The 21778-nt window shown below is 43.7% G+C and overlaps 2 protein-coding genes across 12 annotated transcripts in view; one reads left to right on the top strand and one right to left on the bottom strand.

Moving 5' to 3' along the window:
* The first annotated feature begins 22 nt into the window (after positions 1 to 22).
* VCF1 (VCP nuclear cofactor family member 1) lies at positions 23 to 18230 on the top strand. 3 transcript variants are annotated; one of them, XM_014839691.3, is made up of 4 exons: positions 23 to 326; positions 5130 to 5229; positions 14094 to 14156; positions 15812 to 18230. In XM_014839691.3, exons 1-4 carry the CDS (start codon positions 106 to 108, stop codon positions 16049 to 16051), a joined length of 624 nt encoding a protein of 207 aa, XP_014695177.1. In that variant the 5' UTR covers positions 23 to 105; the 3' UTR covers positions 16052 to 18230. The 3 variants fall into 3 exon arrangements, with proteins under 3 accessions (XP_014695177.1, XP_014695176.1, XP_014695178.1); XM_014839690.3 differs by lacking the exon at positions 14094 to 14156 and having other exon boundaries at positions 28 to 326; XM_014839692.3 differs by lacking the exon at positions 14094 to 14156 and having other exon boundaries at positions 56 to 326; positions 5212 to 5229; positions 15812 to 16451.
* Positions 17049 to 21778, bottom strand: part of COG1 (component of oligomeric golgi complex 1) — a 13566-nt gene continuing 8836 nt past the window's right edge. For 2 of the 9 annotated variants that reach the window (XM_070483535.1, XM_070483537.1), the window contains exons 8-15: positions 21616 to 21762; positions 20979 to 21140; positions 19592 to 19719; positions 19032 to 19140; positions 18492 to 18601; positions 18334 to 18412; positions 17842 to 17878; positions 17049 to 17242 (exon numbers count right to left, since the gene is read on the bottom strand). In XM_070483535.1, coding sequence (XP_070339636.1) covers positions 17876 to 17878; positions 18334 to 18412; positions 18492 to 18601; positions 19032 to 19140; positions 19592 to 19719; positions 20979 to 21140; positions 21616 to 21762 — 738 coding nt within the window. In that variant the 3' untranslated portion in view covers positions 17049 to 17242; positions 17842 to 17875. Of the gene's footprint in view, positions 17879 to 18333; positions 18413 to 18491; positions 18602 to 19031; positions 19141 to 19409; positions 19480 to 19591; positions 19720 to 20978; positions 21141 to 21615; positions 21763 to 21778 lie in introns of those variants that run through there. The other 7 variants (XM_070483534.1, XM_070483536.1, XM_014839679.3 and 4 more) reach the window with 5 other exon arrangements.

Here is a 21778-nt window from a genome sequence, read left to right as displayed (position 1 = left end):
TCCCTCTCCGCGCCCGCCTCTTCCCGTGGGCGGGGTTACCGGTCGGCGCGGCCGGGGTCGCGCCACTGCGCAGCCGCGAGAGGGCGGTACCACGGCGCCTGTGACATGGGGGGGCGCGGAGCAGACGCCGGAAGTAGCGGTGGTACGGGTCCCACCGAGGGGTACTTACCGCCGGCAGCGTCCACCAGAGCCGCGGCGAGAGCTAAGGCCCGAGGGGGTGGGCGTGGCGGCCGCCGAAACACAACACCTTGTGTTCCCTCTTCTCGCGGAGCGGCGCTGCGTCGTTCTTCTCCACCGGCTGCCATGAGCGAGCGCCTCCGCCCCAGGTGAGACCGCGGGGACCCCTTTCCTCTCCTGCCCCGCTCCGATGCTCTGTCTTGGGGGATGGAGCCGAGGGGACGCGCGAAGCGGGGTGCGAGCAAGCGTGGGCCCTGCGGGTCTCCATCTGGGTGCTCTGCGGTCCAGGGGAGGAGGGGAGAGGGATGCGCGAGTGACCGGGTACCTGGTCCCCGAGGGTGCTGGAGGAGTGACCCTCCAGGGTCCCGGTCTCCCCCCCACCCCATCTTTTTTCCCTCTATGTTTCCCTATTTGGAATGAAGTCTGGTCGGTCCCGGGAGGGAGACGGTGGCCCTACAGCGTCCCTGTCCTAAATTTAGGAGGGTGGGGGGATGGGAGGAATGTCTGATCTTCGAGAGGGAGCCCCTAGGGCGTCTGTGAGGGGACAGGGCTGGGAGCTGCCGGCTCCCCAAGGTCAGGAAGAAGGATGGCGCTTAACCCTGCAGCAGGGAAGGATTCGGTTAGACTGAAGAACTTGTGCCCTGGACGTTTGTGAACACAGAAGGGCAAGTGACCACAGCGGCTTGTGGATTCTCCCTCGGCGGTGGCGTCAAGAGCAGGCAGGATTCTAAACTGTTTGTGCGGGGAGCCGTTTGACTCCGAGGGCGGGCGGTAGGATCATATCGCGATGCGCTGCCTTCCCAGGAGCGTGGCCTCGGACGCGTGGGGCTTTTAGGCTTGCTTGACATGGGCTGAGTGGAGGCCGGCCCAAGCTCCGATGTCGTTCTTTTCTTTTTTCTCCTTCTCATTTCCTCCTATAAGAAGGTGGGGAGGAGAAAGTTGGGATTGGATACCCCAGAATGAAGAGGATCAGCATTATTTCAAATTCGGAAAGTCCCTCGTTGTGAAGTTTGGAGTGAACACCTATAGATTACCAAGTCCAACACTTTCATTTTTTTAATGAGGAAACATTTAGAGAGCTCAGTTGATTTACCTGGGTCTTTCCAGCTTCGCTGCTCTTTCCTTTATTCCGTAATAGTCTGAGTGAGATTTTAGTGAATAAAATAGGATTACCGTGGTAGATTATGCTGGATCTTTTATTCTTTTTCCATGTTTTCATTAGCTCTAAATGTAATTGATAGTCTTTCCACAAGTGCCCTGCTCTGGAGCATAGTTAATTCATGGGATTAAGATTCTGGAAAGCATCCTGAGGTTATTTGGTTTAATAGTGAAAATCTAGGATTCTGCAAACTCCTGCGTAGGATTATTGCTGTGACTCATGTAGTGGGGCATAAAACCTCTACTTGTACGGAAAGAAGAGTAGACTAAATTTGAAATTAGGGGCCCAGTTATGGACATAATACCGGAGTTAGTTACAAGATCCTTAGGTCTAGTAAGCTTGATCTGGCCGCAATCTTTTTCCTTCGTAAACCTAGTTTATACTTCTGATGGTCTCTTGGGATGTCTCACATATCTGAAAAAGTCTAAATATTTCCTACAAAAATATTCTATTTCTCCAGAGCTGTACACAAATAATCTGAGTGTGTTTATATTGATACAGAAGATTCCTCTTATCTAGGACACAGATAACCTCGATGTGTTTATACTGGTAACTTCCTTACCATAAAAGAAGTCATTTGAGTTTCTTACCTACTTTTCTCTTCACCCCATGTTTCATGGAGTGTGATGGACCAGCTCTGCCAGCTCCTGCTATCTCCAAGTCAGTTCACTTCTCTGGTTCCGTTTCCTCAATTTTAAGATGGTGGTTTTTCAAACTCTTCCACAGTGTAGTCTTGCGTCGCTTAATGATAGGGACACATTCTGAAAAATGCGTCATTAGGTGACTTTGTCATTGTGCGAACATCATAGAGTGCACTCACACAAACCTAGATGGTATAGCCTCCTGCACACCTAGGCTACATGGTACGAATCTTATGGGACCGCTGCTGTATATGCGGTCCACCGTTGACCCAAACATCATTCTGTGACGCATGACTGTTTACTGGGATGGCCATAAAGAAGTAGGTGTGTGGCAAGGAAGCCCCTACTCTAACCAACACAGATCCTTTATCTCTTATATATATTGAGGGATATTTTTTCGGTAGGAAGAAACAATTCTGTTACTTCTGAAAAGTTTGAAAACCACTAGTGTCTATCCTTCAAGATTTCTTCTATGCCCAGTCTCTAGGAGATGACAGCAAGATTGGAGAGAAATGAAATGATGAAAAGTGGCGTAATCAGCCATCCTTCGAAATAACATGCTAAACAATCATCTGTAGCTAGATGGCAAGGGAGAATATAATCAGTTATAGAGTGGCCCCTACACTTATGACCTGGTCTATGGCATTAATGTTAAAAGTTATAGTCTGTGCGGATAGAGTTGACCATGAAGCTGTAACTTTGCCATTTATTATGATATTGTTGAAAGAAGAATGTTTCAAGGATGGAATCTGCAAAGAGCTTAGAAAAAGGAGAATAAAGAACAGGTAGGGCTCATTCTTAATCTAGTACAATCCGAAGCAGAGGGACCCCCACAGGCCAAAGAGGTGATTGTGGTATTTCGAGAAATCACCTGATTGTGAGGCAGGGACATTTCATGTGACTTGCCCACAGTTTAGTTGAAATCTGCAAAACCAGCCCATCCTCTTTGTTCTTACGCTCTTTTTGCCTTGCAGCCTCCTTGACATTCATATTGTTGTCGCTGGAAAGATAAATCCCCCATCATAGATGAGGAAATTGGAAAGTTTTGGTCAGGCTCATAAGTTTGGTGAGAGTGACTCAGCAGCTCAGAGCACAATCAGCTGTCGGCACACTGATAAAAGAAGAGTTTGGGGACCGGCATACTGCCGCTCGATGAGCTTCTCTTCGAGTGTCAACTAGCCTTCCATCAGACATTGCTCTGTAATTGCATCACGTTCCCACAAACATTCTCTGGTCATGTTAGGATGAAAGTAGCAATTTCTTGGTTCAAATCTATGATAATAGCACAACCATTGAATGGTATTCATCTAGTTTTTAACCTCTAAGTACTTCAAAATAATGTGTAGATAAGATCTAATCTCCTGGGAGAAAGGTAAGGGACAGAAATGATGATGATCTTTTACAAACGGGTGAGCCTTAGAATGAGATAAATGGTGTAGCCCTCTACAGGTTGGTTAATGCTTTATCAGGACCACACACCCACTGTTTATCGTTCCAAGCCTAAACTGGATCCATACTCGTTAATAAAGTTAGGTGTGTTCAGAATGTTGCAGAGTACAGGGAATTGAGCTCAGGGTGATAACTTAAATTTTCGTCAGTATCCAGACTTCAACTCAAAACCTTCCGATTAAGGGCCTGCCACAGTAAGCCACCCTACTCATATAGAAAGTATAAAACTATATGGAAGATACTATGTGCTCAAATTCAATACTTTCCAACAAGCTGTTTTTCCCTCTAGCTGTAGAAATTTGAACATTTAAGAGTTTTCGTTATAGTAGATTATGCTGCTTTGTGTAAAGTGGCGGCACTTTGCAGTGGAGTTTTCTGCAGCCATGGGAACGTCCTGTCTGTGCTGTCCCACACAGTTGCCATTAGCTCCTCGTGGCCATGGAGCACTGAAAGGGTGGCGAGTGTGACTAAGGATGGATTTTTTATTTTATTTAATTTTAATTAATTTAAATTTAAATAACCACCATGTGCTGGTGGTTGCCATATTGGACAGAACAGTTCCAGGCAAGTTGACTTAAAATTATACCTCCTTTAATTTATTTCTGTTTTTTAACTGGGGTTTAGAAGTCCTTCTGACAGCACTTGATTCTTGCATAGAACACGTACAAATTTTGTCTCTACTGCACATCTGAGAACACTTAACAGAAAGATGTGTGATTTTTCTTAAACCTGGAAATTTTAAGCAGCTCATGCTACAATCTCAAAGTATCAATCTGGTGAAGTAATTTATATCATAATACTAGGTAGTGAAGCCAGAATAATCACGTTAATGTGTCCAAGAGCAGCCTTTCCAGTGATTGTCCAGAAAAGTAATTTAATACTTTTAGAAGGCATAGAGCTTTTTTTGTTTTTGAGGAAGATTAGCCCTGAGCTAACATCTGCTGCCAATCCTCCTCTTTTTGCTGAGGAAGACTGGCCCTGAGCTAACATCCATGCCCATCCTCCTCTACTTTATTTGTGGGACGCCTGCCACAGCATGGCTTGCCAAGCAGTGCCATGTCCACACCCAGGATCCGAACCGACGAACCCCCGGCCACTGAAGCAGAACATGCGCATTTAACTGCTGCGCCACTGCACAGGCCCCATGGCATAGAGCTTTTGTTGAATGTGATAATTGGGGGAAAATCAGTGAAGAAAGAAAACTAAAGATTAGAGGCTACCATGAACCTCTAATGAGATTCGTGTGTAGCACCCATTTTTATATCGATTTTAAGAGTAAATAGGCAAAGGCAGCCACTCCTGTCTTAGATGTTGTCATATGGAAGGGAGTAAAATGAGGTAACTTGCAATTGTAATTTCAGAAAATATAGAAAGACAATAACCTTAATTAGTGGAGTTTGAAAGCGTAGTCGTTAACGTCTCCCTGCTCTTATTTATCCCAATAGGCATTTAAAATTGTCAAGCTTCTTTTTAGAAATTAGTCGTCGTAATTTGAGCTTGACCTTATTGCTGCTATTTTATATTTTTGCTCTTCCTGCCCAATGATAGTGTCCTTCCAACTTTTTACCTATTGGGGTATCACATGACGAATGATATTTTCTCACATGAACAGGCAGATTTATATGTTGTCCTGGCTTACAATTTTAACTGTCCAAAAGGTCAATTGTTGAATTTCTTTTTTCCTCCTTGTGGTTTAATTTCAGGAAGAGGAGAAGGAATGGCAATGAAGAAGACCACCATATTCCCCCCCAGACCAAAAGGAGTAGTAGAAACCCCGTCTTTCATGATTCCTGGGACACAGAGGTAGGAAGTGCGGTCAGAGTCTGTGCTGCTTTCATTGCGTGAGCTAAGTAACCCAGTTTTTTCCATGTAATTAAGATTATTCTTTAAATAAATAAGAGTGATCTTACTTGATTGCAGTGGTTTCAACCTTTTTCTGAGTCGTGGCCCCCTTAGGGAGCTGTGTGCCCTCTCCCCGGCAACATGGTATATGTCTGCACATATTCATACGTACACACACTCCACAATTGTAGTTATTGGAAGTTTCATGGACCTTTGAAAGCCCATCTTTGAACCCCCCTATTTGATATTTCAGAAACCGACTTTTCTAATAGTTTGTAAACCATTAATTGTTCTAAGACAAGTATATTTTGTTGCTTCCATTCATGTCTTTAAGAGAAACTGTATAAACATTCAGAATAATGTATGTGTATCCAAAATCCTATTTTTAAGTGTTTTTACTTTTTTCATTATGTTGTTCTAAAAAGAGCTCCTTTGGGAGGCAGAGAGGAGGGCGGAGAGACAGGGGCGGGGGAAAGAGCCTCCGAAGTTTTGGTTCTCTGAGAGAGGGCTTCAGGAGGCATCCTGGGGAGAAATGTTCTGTGCAGTCGAAAGGCTGGTCTGCAGTGGGGAAAGGAAGCTGACATCGAAGGGATGCTGCTATTAAATTATGTCCCACACACCTCACCCTCCACAGCTGTCACCTCAGCAGCGAAGGCTCCTAAGCCCTGGCCTCAGGACTTACAGAAGTCTGTATACCCCAGTTCCCGCACAGCCAAAATCATTTGTACTTTAATTAGTTCTTGATAATGGGATCTGACCTATATCCAGTCTTTACCAGAAATGCAAAGTAACTCTCCCAAGGGGGAAAGTCAGTAACTCTCCCGTAGGTAATACTCAGTCAGGAACAATTAACAAACAGTGCAGAGGAGATGCTTCTATGTGGAGTTTCTGTAGCTTTTATCCCCCTTTTAAAAATCTTTATCACTTTTTTTCTTTTCCTTTTTTCTTAAGATTAACAGAATTGAGCTTTTGTTTAATGTGATAATTGGAGAATCTCACAGATGAAAGAAAACCAAAGATTAGAGGCGCCCATGAACATCTGATGATAAAACTGTAACAGCACTTGAGTTTCCCTGGTTCTTTTGAGTTGTGAGCCTATGCAGTACAAGAGTGTGCAGTGGTTACTTGCACGGTGTCGGCATGAATATTTCTTTACCTGTGTCTGTGTAAATCCCGCCGTATGATGTTCACATTAGTTCAAAGGTATAGTCTAATTCTTTGTAGTGATCTTTTTTCCCTATATCTACAGTTTTTGTGCCTGAGAACAGGAATATAAATGTCATTTTTAAAAAAGTAAATATTTCTGATCTCTTATGTTAAGTAAGACTCCTTAGTATTAGTTTGTTTTGTTTTAATTGCTGTTTGTAGGAAATAACCGTCGCTCCTGTGCACTGGTATCACAGAAGAACACAGTGTGTAGTCATTCAGCCTCTTGGTTCATATGTTTTGTTCTTACCTGTCCAGAGAAATTCAGCGGTTAAACCACTGTGTAGTCGTTAGTCTGAAGGCCGGACTAGACTGCCCTTGTTAATTAACAGTCGGTCCAGATAATTTTTATCTGTCCTGGGGATGCGTACTCACTGGCAGACCCCTCGTGGCAGGTTAGGACGGTCCCTCTCAGCCTTGCAGACTGAACACTTACTGGCTCTGAATGAGGGGCCTGCTGTGTTGTGCTTCCCCGGCCGTGGCATTAACAAGGAGGGAGGCCGGGTGAGCCAGGCAGAGCCAGAGAAGCGAAAGGCAGGGGAGGCCTTCAACATGGCGAGCCAAGCCCTGAATAATTAGATGGTCACCCCTGGAATAGAGCATCATTGTTTATAGCCCCAAAATATCAAGTTTAGGAGCATTTGGCTGCTTTTTGACAATTGTGTATAAAAGGGAAAATAATAAAACAATTCATTACTAGGGGATTATTAATTTTATTAATTTATATAATAAAATATATTATTAATGAAAATGTTACCTTTTAATTTTAAGGTAAGGCCAATGAGGTAAGTTTCTTTAAGACTAACTATTTCTTGTGTCTTTTCTGAAATACTTAAATAATTTCTGAATTCTGTTTCTTATAACTTGAAGAACTTTCTTTTGGAAGGAATTTGTTTTAATTCTAAGAGAGATTTAAAATTGTTATTTATAATTAATTTCCTAAAGTTACTTTTTCTCCTAAATGTAGTAATATTGACAAGTAGTGGGAAATAAGATGTGAGATGTTTGAATTATGTTAAACTATTAAATGATGCCATAAGTAATTCATAATTACCTGTAAAATGGAGATAGTATATGCCTCTTTTTTCATAGATACTATGAAGCTGGAGAATGTGAACTGACTTGCCAGATTAGTTCTGTAAAGACAAACTTATAATCTACTTGGCATTTTCTTCTTGTCATTTTAGTGGATACTGTTATTCCTGCTTTTCAGGTGGCAAACCTGGGGCACAGGAAAATAAAGTCACTTGCCAAAGATACACAGCTAGTAAGAGGCGGGGTGGGGAGCCCCGGAGCTCGACTCCGTTGCTTGCTGCTGCCCACAGCAGGTGCTGTCTCACAGGAGACAGGATGCAAGTGCTGAGCGGCTGGGCTAAATATATCCAGGGCCGGCTAGTCCTAGACTTCCCCTGAATCATAGGGACAGAGAAGAGTAAGTTTCCTCCCCCTATCTTTAAGCTGGAAAATATTTTCCCAAGTAAATGCTATGATATGGTATTAGCTAGAAAGCACTTTTAGATTTCCAGCTAGAAGAAATTGGGATCTGGTGATTTTTTTCAAAACTCTAATTGGTCTTTGCATTGGAGATCTTGAATTTGAATTCCAGGGACTTAAATTTGATGACTTGTGAACCCTAGGGTACTATTTTTTAACTTGAGATGTAATTTATAGGTATAGGAATGAAAAACATGATTCTCGATGAATCATGTTAGTTAATGTCTGAGTCAGGTTCGTTTTCTCCCTGGTGAGCAAGACATGAAATGATTTATCAATTTGTGTTCCTTTTGGGTCCTGTACAAAGGTAGTGACATTCCCTGATTTTGGACAGTTATTTGGATGGATAAAAACTAGCTAGATTGAACATATTTAAATTTGTTCTCTTAGGGGCTGGCCTTTTTGGTTTGAATTGTATCTTGTAGTAGGGCATAAGGCTCTTTGCTTTCAGCTTTAATATCTTTATCTACAAATTACACTAGATGTTTCCAGGTAAATCTGGCTTCTGGTAGGTAGGTATATGCCTTATAAAAAGTGCTGCTACTTGGATAAATAAAAGCAGTACCTTTTTAAAATATGAAGACTTCAATGTTTTTATACCTTTAACTTACTGAGACCATTTGGATTTTTCACATCACTATGAAGTAAAAACAAGTAGAGAGTGAGAAATTGGGGAGATGAAACAGAAGTGGCTTACCTGGAACAGCCTCTGCCTTTTGCTTGTCTCTTCTAGAAGGGGAAAATTTTTGATGTCATAATCCCCAAATCCCAAGGGTATTCTTAGTGGGAGTATAGAGGTATGACCAAAAAAATAACAGAACCAAGGGAATCTATGTGTCATTAAAATTAAGATTCTATAAATCCACTTGTTTTAACTGATAAGAATTGGCTGAATTTTAGGTGATTTTTTTCTTCTTCTCCTCCCCAAAGCTCCCTGGTACATAGTTGTATATTCCAGTTGTAGGTCCTTTTGGTTGTGCTGCGTGGGATGCCACCTCAGCATGGCCTGATGAGTGGTGCCATGTCCACGCCTGGAATCCAAACTGGCAAAACCCTGGGCCGCCAAAGTGGAGCACGTGAACTTAACCTTGGCCACAGGGCCGGCCCCATGATTTTTTTTTAATAGTGTGAATTTGGATGACAATGGGAGACTATTTAGTGTAATTTTTTTTAAAGGTATCTTAAGGCTCTTAGTTTTTGCCCATCTCATCTTTAGTCTGTTGTAGGGTGGTAGGTACATCCTAAGAGCTGGAGCTGTTTTGGCGGACTCTGGGGTAAAACTGTTAGGGTTGTGTGTTTAAAACCCTGTAGCAAATTAACTCTGAAAGTAACTTCTAAAAAGGTCCATTCAAAATAGAGGAACAGCTTTTTCAAAAGTTAGTCTACCTTGTAATGTATGTCTGAAGAAACTTTGCCACAGTCGAAGTCCTTGAACAGTCTGTAAGACGTCACGTCAACTCGCAGCCCACCGCGCTGCCCCAAGCAGTTTCACACTGAAACTGAATGTTGTTTGTTAATGAGGATTCAAACATGTTTTTCTCCAGGTGAGGATTATTTTTTGGCCTGTTGAAATTTCAATGAAATGAAGTGATAGATAATAGAATATTTTAGTTAGGAAAAAACTTAAAACACACTATGTGGTCCAACTTCATCGTATAAAGATTGACAGAAAAGTGACCCCCTGCATTTTCTTTCCTTGCATATTTAGAAAGTGATTTAAATTAACCCCCGGAATTCATGTGGAGTCTTATGGCCTCAGTGGTATTAGCAGACCTGAAGCCCTCTGAAATTGTTGGCACTGTGCAAGCAGACTCTTACATTAGATGCTCGGATGGACTTGGCGAGGGTGGCCTCTTGCATGGAATCCGGACACTGCAGCGGCCTTAGGGTGATGTGCGCTATGACTCCAGGGCTGGAGTGCGCACAGCGAGTGAGAGCTCCTTTCTCTTGTGAGGCTAACCTAAATTAAAAGCACCAGTGACTGAGGAGACGGAGGTGAGGGGAAGCTGGGGCGTGAAAGAAAATAAAACACGCTGTTGATCTGCTTTTCTAATGAAGAAGAGAAAGCATTTAGCTCTAGGTAATAAATATACACATTTATTCTGGTTCTAATTTTATGAAGCAGAGAGACTCAGTAATTAATATTCCTGCCTGGGGGGCTTTCTAAAGGTGATTAGCAGAAATAGTCTTTGGAGTCATTTCCTTTCTACCATGGGTATAATGGGTTCTCTCTTCAACTGACTCTCCGCTCTGGGAGAATAAAGTTAAGGGTAGGCCTAGCTGAGGGACGGGGTGTTCTCTACCTTGCGTGTATAATTTGAGCCCTGCAGACTAAGAAAATGAACTTCAACTTCCCTGTCCTCTGCTTCACGATTTATAGAGATCGTTCCTTTCTGCCAAAGAGAAAGAAGTGTCTGTCTGCCTTTCTTTATCTGCTGTACCTTCTCTCAAGTCTCCTGGAAGCTCTTTCTAGTATTTCTCCCTTCTCTTAACCTCTTCCGATTCTTCTTACCCACTGCTTCTTTCCCGACCAACATGCTCTTGTCCCTTCCTAGCTCATCTTCTCTCTGCCTTCTTTTCCCCTTCACCCCTAGCCGTCTTCATGGCTGGTGCTTGCCCACCTGCCTTCCCTCCTCTCCGGATCCTGACCTCCTCCTCGACTCAGTAAACTTCTCAAGGCGCGTAACTGCTCTTTCCATTCAGCAGACGTCTCCTGAGCACCTTGTGTTTGCCAAGCATTGTCCTAGTGCCCAGAGTCAACTTGGATGTCTCCTTCTTTCCTTCCTGAACTCTCCCATCTCCCTCTGGGGTGGGACACACACACCCCTTCATTTACACTGCCACGATCCTCCCGCGGGCCGGCTCTCCTGCTTGATGTATTAGAAAACTTGCTAGCTGGGCCTCTGCTCAGGCTCGCCTCCCTGCTCCGTCTCCCACAGATCCCTGGAATCCTCCCTCCTAAGTCCGGATCCGAGCACGTCTTACATGCTCACAGCCTGTTCCTGCAGACTTAGGGCACTTGATAATCCAGCCGGAACTTCTCGTGTATATTTTGTCTCACTAACTCTTCCGGGAGTGGGCCCAGCCACACCACACTATTAGCTTTTCCTCCCCTAAACGCTCCTTTCTTCTGATTTTGGTGGTGTTATTCTCCCAGTTGTCACCCCCTGCTTGTGAAAACTCTTCCTCATCCTTCGAGGCCCAGTTCAGACACCTTTCATTTTAAGGAGCCTCTCCTAGTTCTCTCCATCAGCACCCAGTGCAGGATTCCTCACTGCAGTAGCTGTGTACGACCGCATCGATGGCTGTATTGCCACCATGTTCTTCTTGATTAAACTCGGTAAATTCTCATTGAATGATCGGTAGCCCTGGTGATACCACCTTGTACACAGCAGGCGCAGAAACATTTGGAGAGTGGTTGGACGTCAGAACAATCCGTGCCTACTTAAGCCAGGTTTTCCAGAGGTGGAGCCCTGGCATGAACACTTCCTTAAAAGCCTCCAGGTGATTCCAAAATAGACTGTATCGTGACAATTCTCTTTTGAGTCCTACCGGGGCGCCTGCAGCTAAAGGGTTGTACTGCTAGCTTTTATTATTGCCTAAGCTAACCTGGAACTCTCCCTTTTCACACACATCTGCACCACAGGATTCCTAGGAGTTGCCTTTGTATATTTAGGGAAATACTCTGGGTCAGAATCTTCCTAAATTTAACTTTATTGTGCTTGGATACACGGATTTGCAAGGGGCTTTTAGTTCACAGATCATGGCCTTTTTCTCTTTTGATTTGTAATATAAATGTGTCATGAAAATACCCTGGTGAGATGTTAGCACTGAGCCTAAATGGAAATTCAGAGAAAATAAAATGAGCTTTGTAACTGTCGATTTGGATGAATTTTCTGGTGCGCGGTCTCTGTATGGAGTCAGGGCCGAGGAGATAAGATTCCTATTTGATGAGTCTTCTCAGTCCCAGAGTCTGTGGACGCTCGTTTCTCGTTCTGTAAAATAATTTGCCGTCTTTTTAAGAACAGGTGGAACAAGGTAAACACTTCTGTACTAGTTCAGCAGATGTAATTTTCAAACCATGCACTGTCAAGTAGTGGTCCCTGCCCACCAAGCAATCTACTAAAAAGCTCTACTAAGTAGGGGAAATACGATTTTTTTCCTATCTTAAGTTCTTTGGTTTTATAAGACAAAATGATTTACTTCTGTGTGTAACTTAAGGCACCGACAGAGACTTAAGATTCGATTTTATGCGTTTAGGGTTCAAAGGAAATAACGGTCTTTCCTTTATTCCATAAAGCAGACCACTTTGATGGCTAACAGTGTTAAAACTGACATAGGAACTTGCAAACTTTTTTGGCCCTTTCCCATAGAAATGTTTTATTTTGTGACCCAGTGCATACCAAATATATCTGTGCATAATTGAAAAAAGGTTTCACAGAACAATTACCCTTACCAGGTTGCACTCTGTTTGCTTTTATTATGCTGGTTGCTACCCACCAGTGGGTTCACCCTCAGTTTGAAAAACACTGGTCCATGCAGAGATTGTGAGAGGTTCCCTAAAGCCTCCTCCTTAGTGAGAAGACTGGTCTGTCGGCAGGAAATAGGAACCAAAGCATCTCTGAAAGAGATGTATTGTTCTCACCTTTGAGGAATATATATGGAACGTTTTATCTGTATTAAAATAACACATCAAGTGCATTCACCAGCTTCCTGGGTTCCACGCAGGCTCTCTTCTATTGATTTAAAAGTGTCATTGGGCTGCTCAATGCAAGTGAGCAGAACTGAAGCAGTTTGAGTGCTTCTTAAGTAGTTAAGGGAGGCAAAACGGTCTTTCTGAAATCTTATATAAGTGAAATCTTCTATCACTGTATATACTTTTTTTTTTTAAACATTTTATTTTTTTCCTTTTTCTCCCCAAAGCCCACTGGTACATAGTTGTATATTCTTCGTTGTGGGTCCTTCTAGTTGTGGCATGTGGGACGCTGCCTCAGCGTGGTTTGATGAGCAGTGCCACGTCTGTGCCCAGGATTCGAACCGGTGAAACCCTGGGCTGCCTGCAGCGGAGCGCGCGAACTTAACCACTCGGCCACGGGGCCGGCCCCACTATATATACTTTTAAGTCTCAGTCTTGAAGTTAGAAGTAACTAAAGACCTTACTCTATTTTATAGTAACATTTTTTAGTTCTCTTACTCATGATCAAGTTATTTTTTCCTCAAATGAAATTTGTTTCTGTAGAAACTATAGAAAATAAAGATATTAAAAATACTAGAAGGTCCAAATTCTAAATAGTTTGGCATATATATCCTTCCAGACTATTTTTGGTGTACATATATGTATACATCAAAGAAAAACATTTTAAAAACCAGCTGACATACTATACATAGTGTTTTGTAACTTGCAAAAAAGATGTTAAAGACATCTTTCAATATTGGTATATATACATCTCTTGTCATCATTGTTAACAGCTGAATAGAATTTCATTGTTATGAATTATACTCCATGTATAGTACTTTATACACATGTATTATAATTTAACCAGTTTCTCTACTGTTAGACATTTAGGTTGTTTCCAGTTTTTAGCTGTTATAAACAAGGCCACACTAAACTTTTTTTTTTTTTTTTTTGAGGAAGATTAGCCCTGAGCTAACATCTGCTGCCAATCCTCCTCTTTTTGCTGAGGAAGACTGGCCCTGAGCTCACATCCATGCCCATCTTCCTCTACTTTATACATGGGACGCCTGCCACAACATGGCTTGCCAAGCAGTGCTATGTCCGCACCCGGGATCCGAACCGGCGAACCCTGGGTGGCTGAAGTGGAAAGTGCACACTTAACCGCTGTGCCACTGGGCCGGCCCCACACTAAACATTTTTATATGTGTCTTTATGAAGTCGAGTTACAAGGTGGTTAAAATGCGCTAGACATTGCAGGTATACGTGTCATCCTCCCTTTTTTTTAAAACAGGTATTGTAGAGAAGTCTTTTCTAACCTGTTTATTTTAAAAGAACTTTTACCTTTTCTCAGAATAGTGTCACCCTTACTACTATAGTGTGAAATAAATATAATTTGAGATGGAAACTTGACTTACTAGGCACTGATTCTAGTTCTTGCCTTCATTTTCAGATAGTACCTGTAACGAAAAACAGTAAAGACAGCAGACTAAGAGGAAACACAGTGCTGTGTGCGGTGGGTCCTTACCTAGCGGAGTAGCCTGCTCGTAAATACTCACCGCCTCCCGGTGCCAGCGGCAGATGTAGGGTGTTCTCTGCAGGTTGGGAGAGGCTTTGATGGAAAACGATTTTTGTGTTTGAATTGGCTTTGACTTCTTAAGTCTTTGAGTAAATGGAATGGCTGCTGCTGCTAACCCTGCCATCTGACTCCAGTGAGCCCGTTATAATGCTTTCAGGAACTTTTTTTTTTTTACTGTAGAAAGATAGGTTGTCTCCTACTGCCTATGGGCAGTGGGACATGTGACCTGTGTTAAGTGGCTCCAAATGAGCCATGGCCCAGGATGAGTCTTGGTTTAGTCTTAATTATGGATGCCCTTCATGAACATTGCTTTATGCACATATTTTCAGGTATAACTTTTGATCAAAAAATGGGTAGAACTAGCATTATAAAAATTACTTTTAAAGTATCTATCGGGAAACATTTTATTTTATGTATTTATTTTTATAATGAAAATACATAACCACCACATTGCAAAACAGAGTGGAGTGTAGAAAAAATAAGCAACTATAATCCCTCTATTCTAACATAACTACTACGGTCTGTTGCTTTCCTGTCTTTTTTCTTATATGTAGATTTTACATGGTTGTAAGCAGACATTTCAAAACCAATGTCTTTCTCTAAGGGAATATAAATTTAGATGTATCAGACGGCTAAGTTAAAAAAAATTATACACCAGATCATTAATTACTAGAATTCTCACTTTTTCATACATTGACTCCTTTTAGCACAATATTGTGTTGAGGTGTAAATAGAGAAGGGTATGGCTCACTAAGTTGTTGGGGTTGTCTTTATTAGAAATACAATGTTAAAGTAGTAAAATGCCTTAATTCTGAAGTGGTTGCTTACCATTGCCTTCCCTTTTGAGAACCTAGCATGAGAAGGAAGATTTCTGAGAGTGACTCTTACTAGGGCTCTCTGCATAGCTTTTTCAAGGTGACTGAGACACCAAGTCATGTTAATTACATTCGAAGAATCAGGCATGCTTGTGCACACATGCACATACTGAATCACAAAAATAATATAAAAAATAGAATAGCTCTGTAAGAAGTGTATTAAAATCTTTCAGGATATGTGTTCTGAATTCAGAGAATATAACTTCATTTCCATGAGATGATGGCCACGAAATTGTCACAAGTTTTTATTTTTTAACCTGTGCCCAGAAGCCATCTTGTTATGAGGACCCCTTTTTTATACCCTGGACCGATGGTTGATCCTTTGCCTTGGAGGCTGAGAACTTCTTCCTTTGATTACTGGAAATTATTGGAATGAATGATGAAAGCGGCTAGAGGATGCGTGAAGGAATGAAGGTGTAGTGGGAGGGATTTGCCCTCGGAAGGCCTGTGCTTGAATCTGGACCCTGCCACTTCCTAGGGATGTGTAAGGGGGTCGTAATGCCACTTGACCTCACAGCATAGTTATGAAGAGTTAGAATGAAGTATCTTAGGTGGACGTACTTTGTAAACTGTAAAGCCCAGGATACTTTTTGAGGCTAGTACTCCTCAAACTGAATAGGAAAAATATTCTTAAACAGGGTATTGTAAATTTAACTATAGTAAAGCTCTTAAAAAACAAAATAGCCTCATTGTGACCCTGTTTCTTCTTCCTTCCAGTCTTCAAGCAGTGACAGTGGCGGGAGCAGCAGCAGCAGCAGCAGCAGCATCAACAGCCCGGACAGGGCCAGTGGGCCAGAAAGCAGCTTAAACCACGTGGGCGCCGTGTCCAGCCCTAACACCCCTCAGCCTGTGCCCGAGCAGTCCGCACTGTGCCAAGGCCCGTACTTCCACATCAACCAGACCCTGAAGGAGGCCCACTTTCACAGCCTGCAGCACCGAGGACGGCCTCCGACATGATGTGCCGCCAGCTTCTTGCCTTCTGTGAAGGGACAGCTGTGCAGATTTGATAGTTCAACTTACGATGTTTTAAAAAATTGCACAAAAAAATGCCTGTTGGCTTTTCAGTCTATATTTGAAATAACAGGCTAACAGGCAGTTGTTTACTTGTGGTTTTGCTGCACTATTGCAATTTCAAAGGGGCTTTGAAGCAATTTTTTATAGGATTCTTTTAAGGGTGGGTATCAAATCCATGTCAAGGTAGTGGTATGAGGAAATCTCATCTGCGTGTCGATTCCATAGTCTGTCCAGTTCAGATGGATATCCAAATCTGTCAATTAGAAATTCTACTTTATGTAAAAGGGCCTTTTAAAAATGCGGGATCTTCAATTTTTTAAATTCAATAAACTAGAAAAGAGTATCTAGTTTCCATGAAAAAACATAAGTTTTTTTCCAAAATATAGAAAGCTTGATTCAGTCTTGCACTGAAATTAATTGCCATTCTACCTCTTAGTGTGTAGCTGTCCTGTTGAAAGTGCTCTCCTTGGTAACAGGACCGTCAGACCCCAGCTGAGAGCGCGTACGTCAGGCGCCCTCCCTGATAGCTGTCTTCTCTGTTATATATTTGTATTTCCGGAGAGAATGTCTTTCAGACTCTCACACACACAGATCACTTCTGTTACCCTGATCCCTCCAGAGCCTCCGTGTCAGTTAGTGGAAAACATCGCACCGTTCTGAGAGTCACAAAATGCGTGACGACTGTTTGTCTTACAAACTTGTCATAGCAGCAGCGTATGTGATCTCACTGATAATTCTGCCTTGTCTGTTGAGAATTAAGGCGTTGATTGATGCTGACAAAGTATGGCCGTCTGAACTGATGTCTGAAGTCACAGGTGTTGCAAAACTATTGGCTAAAGATTCACTTTATGCTTAACATAACCCCTAACAGCAGGGGCCACATTCCACCATTGAAACTGGAAGGACTGGTGTGGCTTAGAAACAAATGAGCAGAGGCACCTTTAGAAGAAATAATGCAGTAGTATTTATTTAGCAAGAGATAGATATGTTCCCATGTTATTTAGTCATACTAGAGAGCCAGCCAAGTTTGAATAATGAAGGTGTAGACGAGTCTTCTTCCTCACTGACAAGCTGTCTGAACAAGGAGCCAGGCTGCATCGGGTCATCTGCTCGGGAGAGTGCCGGGGGGACCGCCTGCCATTGCATGTAGAGGAAAGTGCCTTAGAGTCCACCCGAACCCTCCTGCCTGCTCACACCCCCCACCCCAGCCCACCCCACCCCACTCGGAGTCCACACAGCACACACAAGCAGATCCGAGAAGCATGGCTAGCTCTAGAAAGGCGACTTTGCTCCTTGTCGAGATTTGAAAAGGACATAGGGGACAGAATGAGATTTTATTATATGACAGAAGTAAAATTTGAAGATGAGGACTATCATAGGAAAAGGGTAAATGTGTACCTCTTTTCCATGGTTTGTTCCACCAAGATGGATAGAATTTAAAGGTGAGTTACTTGAAGTAGAAATTTAGAGTGGGGGGCGAAGTTACAGCACAGGCCCATGCTTACAGAGTGGATGGTTTGTGCCCGAACCACTGGTTTTCACTACCATCTCCCAAGTTTTAAAACCAGATGTTTGCCGAGGATTTTGGATCTTAATGGGTTTGATGGCAGGGAATATGGAAAGGATGCGTTGCTAATATTTTGTCTAACAATAAAGCAAACGACAACTAAATGCTGTAGGAAGACAAGCTGTTTGAGCTCTCAAACACTGTACACAACACAATTCAGAAATACCCAGGAGGACTCCTGCAGGCTTATGGATGGCAGCCTACTGAAACAAAACGTGTATTAACAAGAAAATGTAAAACTTGAGAAAGCAAATTTCCTTTTACTTCCCACCCAGCTAAAAGAAATGGAAGACGAAACCATTACCAAAAGTTTTTTCCCAAGTAAGTACAATCATAGTGCTGGGTTGGCAGTTAGCTCTTTTACCCTATTAAAAACCAGAAATAACTGCATCCTGTCCTGCATATTTTCTACAGCCTTGGCAGCCTGAGATACATTTCTATTATGCGGCTACTTGATAGTGTAAATGGGCATCTTTTAAAACTTCTATTAGCTCAAGCTAGTAAAACCTTGTACTTCTATACTGCGCCGCCATTAAAAGCATTAGTGCACTGTGTCATTCGGTTCTTCATCACTTATTCAAAGGGCTGCTGACCGGGCGGTTTGGTGGGAGATGGGGACGAGATCAACGGGGACGAACCTCTTGCTCTCTGCACTAACCTGGGCTTTGTTTTCGATGCTTCTGCTGGTTGATTTGGTCTTTCGGGTGCTTGTCATGCTCAGTGGAAGAAGTCCGAACCTACAAAACAAGATGAAGGAATTTCGGTTGCACGCACAGGAAGATTTGGGGCCCAGCAGACGCGTCCTGGCATTGTTACCTGATCTGACTCGATGCCAGTGGCAGGATGTTATGGGGTTCTTGGGAGTTGAATGTACTGCTCCTAGGGGTGAACTGATTCTCTGGGCCAGTAACCAGTCCAAACAGAACCTGTCAGGCAGAAAGGGAGCACGTGACATGCTGGGTTTTTATCGTCCAGTTAGAAAATCACTTCTCTGTTGGGACTCAGTCGTACTGTTGCTAACCATCCTTTTGGGGAATGTTCTTTTGAGTGCGTTAATGCTTCAAAACTGCTGTTAACCACTGCCCACGGGTCAGAAGCTCAGAGTCAAATAGCTCTTGTTTTCACTCCTCTTTCTGAGGCCTTGATAAAACCCTAACGCTCCTTATCTGCAACGAAAGGGGCAGGTGGTGGTGACCTCCTCTAATCCTCTTCCACCCCTTAAACTAAACTCGGCTATTTGCGTCCTGCCCCCTCCCAACATTGCCTCCTGGAGGAGTGAGTGCTGGAGCGGGTTTATTTTTTCATTTGAGCCTGTGGCACTTCATTCACAGTGAGCATGGCTTCCAACTGACTTACAGAAGTTCGTTGCACCAGGCGATTAAGGTTGCTATTGAGATGTGGTGTGAAAACATCCAGGTCAAACGGGTCAATGAGGCCTTCCAGGTAGTCAGCCACTTTCTCAAATCTGAAAAAAGGATTAGGATGATGATTCTCCACATTTTTAGGACAAAAACCAATGTTATGGTATTTTAATGCCATAGAAATCCTAGAAACTGGATTTCTTCTTCATGCCGACCACATGTCACTGATTATCGTGATTATCAGGAGTTGTGACCTGGTGTGATGTCTAAGTCCATTCCCTCCTGCTGTTTCCAGGGAGGGCACTAAAGGCTCAAAGTAAACCCAACAGTTGGCAGGCTGAGTGAGAAGAGGGAGGAATGAGATTCCACCTACCACACTTGACCATGGCATTTATCCAGCAGGTGGCCGTTATTTATCTTGCTGGTAATACAGGCACTTGCTGCTGAAAACAAACACCACTGATGTGCAGTGAGAAGCCAACTCCTAGCTGGCTTCCCAGAAGGGCTCTGTGCACTTGGAAGAGGCCAGCGGAAGAGCCGGCGCAGGGCAGCTACCTGGAGTCCTGCTTGCTGCGGCCGCTCTTCACCTCTTCGCCCTTGGCGGTCAGAACGATGTTGAGATAACGCAGATCATAAAGCAGCTGCAGTGCCCGATTCTGGGTCATTGGAAACGCACCTTCCTTCTGCAAATGAATTTCCCGTCCCCGCCCATTAGGGGTGACGGCTTGTTATGTCAGCATAACAAACGGCTTCGTGTTTTAGTTGAGTTACACCTTGTTATTTCAGAAGCAGAAGGTTTTCATACTCTCATGGCCAGCTGACTCTCACAACAACAACAAAAATAAGTTACGTTACAAACTGGGTCTTAAACAAAACTAAAAACCTAACAGGTGGGAAGAGACCCTGCCCGTAAAAAAGAAAGGCCTCAGGTACTGTAGATGGTTTTTGTTTTTTGGGGTTTTTTTGGGGGGTGGGTCTCGCCCTGAGCTAACATCTGTGCCAATCTTCCTCTATTTTGTATGTGGGTCACCACCATAGCATGGCTGCCCCTGAGTGGTGTAGGTCCACGCCCAGGACCCAAACCAAGGCCGCTAAAGCGGCACGTGCCAAACTTGACCACTAGGCATGGGGCCAGCCCCAAATAGATGGTTATTTTAAAGAAAAAAACTTCTGGCATGAAGAGGCATTTTGAGGTAGCTCAGGAGAGATGACCTACCTGAATTCTTTCCAAAATCAGGAGTCGGGCCTGTCTTAAAAATATTACTGGGGGCCAGCCCGGTGGTGTAGTGGTTAAGTTTGCAGGCTCTACTTTGGTGGCCCGGGGTTCGCAGGTTCGCATCCCGGGTGCAGATGAATAACGAGTACACACCACTCATCAAGCCATGCTGTGGCGGCATCCCACATACAAAATAGAGGAAGACTGGCACAGATGTTAGTTCAGCGACAATCTTCCTCACCAAAAAATTAAAATAAAAAAAAAGTTATTGATGAAATGGAATATACATCAAGGGCAGAATGCCTCACAGCAGGGGAGAGGAGTGGAGGGCTGGGGGCCAGACCTCCCGTAACAGTCCCTCGTGTCCACGCGCTGGGCTCTGCCACTGCCCCAGCTTCCGCACAGCCCCCTGAGCAGTTTATCTACGTGAGCACATGGGGTCCTGAGGACACAGATCAGCGGTCTGCCAGCCCTGCCCTGAGCGTGTGGCCGTGCTGGAGTTGGAAACCAGGCCTCTAACCCCAGCGTTCAGCCTTTCCACCTGGACGGGACTGCATTCTCATGAAGACCCGCTTGACCCTTGCGAAGAGCTGGAAGCCACTACTAACTAGCCAGGCAGGCGGAGTGAGCCTTAACACCTGGAATCCTTGACGTGAACTGCCCAGACCCAAGAAAAAGTTAAGGTTTTTATTTCTGTTTTTAATGGAAAAAAATTCAAACGCCTACCTTCATCTGTTTTTCTTCTGGAAGTTTCTCATAGGCAGCTACTATTTGAAGCATACAGCTTTTCAGCATCTCCTGCAGTGTCACCTTTGGCAAGGCATGGCCTCCAACCCGATTAATTTCCTGGCATAAGCTAAACAGGAAGGACTGTACGTACCAGGATGGCTGGAAAAACAAAGGAATGTCAAGTCGCCAACTTACGCCATTGAATGAGACGTGGTGAGAGTGGGTCCATTTATCCTTATCAGGAAAACACACCGGACCCTGACCTCTCCAGTCAGCCCCTGTTACAGCACACAGTTACAGACAAGTGACATTTGCTGTCCTTCCCTCGGTGGCCTTGGCCTGACCTGGCAGGTGGCACTGTGTCTTACTGCTGTTGCTGTTTTCCCTTTGGGGTAAGTGGTTCTCTCATCAGCACAGAGCCCGTGGTACAACAGGAAAGAATCATTGACTGACTTCTCGAACAGTCAGTCATTTACTTGGCCCTACATCCACTTTGCCCCCACAAGAGAGTTACACATATTACCTGCAGCTCTTCCTCAGAAGCTGCATGCTGCGGCATTTTTTAGTCTTTTTCCTTCCTACAGAGCAGGTGCCCATTTCAGCCACGGGCTCGCTAACGGTGGCACTTGCCTACCTGGACAGGGAGTCGGATCTTGGATGTGATGCTGTTGCCAGACTCTGCTTCCTCCTGAATTTCTAGTTCATCCCAGCTGGTGGCCGTAGCCAGCACTGAGCCAGCATCATCTAAAAGTAATGACTGGGCAAATCCATGAGCCAAAACCTGGTAACAAAAGGCA

This window comes from Equus asinus, chromosome 13 (genome assembly GCF_041296235.1).
Source record: "Equus asinus isolate D_3611 breed Donkey chromosome 13, EquAss-T2T_v2, whole genome shotgun sequence".
NCBI lineage: Eukaryota > Metazoa > Chordata > Mammalia > Perissodactyla > Equidae > Equus > Equus asinus.
Note: the sequence above shows the minus strand (reverse complement) of the source record. Positions and strands in the feature narration are given on the sequence as shown.

Excerpts from the sequence above, each read along its gene's own strand:
- VCF1 (XM_014839691.3), top strand. The coding sequence starts at position 106 with ATGGGGGGGCGCGGAGCAGACGCCGGAAGTAGCGGTGGTACGGGTCCC. Across the intron at positions 5,230-14,093 it reads ATGATTCCTGGGACACAGAG|ATAGTACCTGTAACGAAAAA; the intron begins GTAGGAAGTGCG and ends CTTCATTTTCAG. Across the intron at positions 14,157-15,811 it reads GAAACACAGTGCTGTGTGCG|TCTTCAAGCAGTGACAGTGG; the intron begins GTGGGTCCTTAC and ends TCTTCCTTCCAG.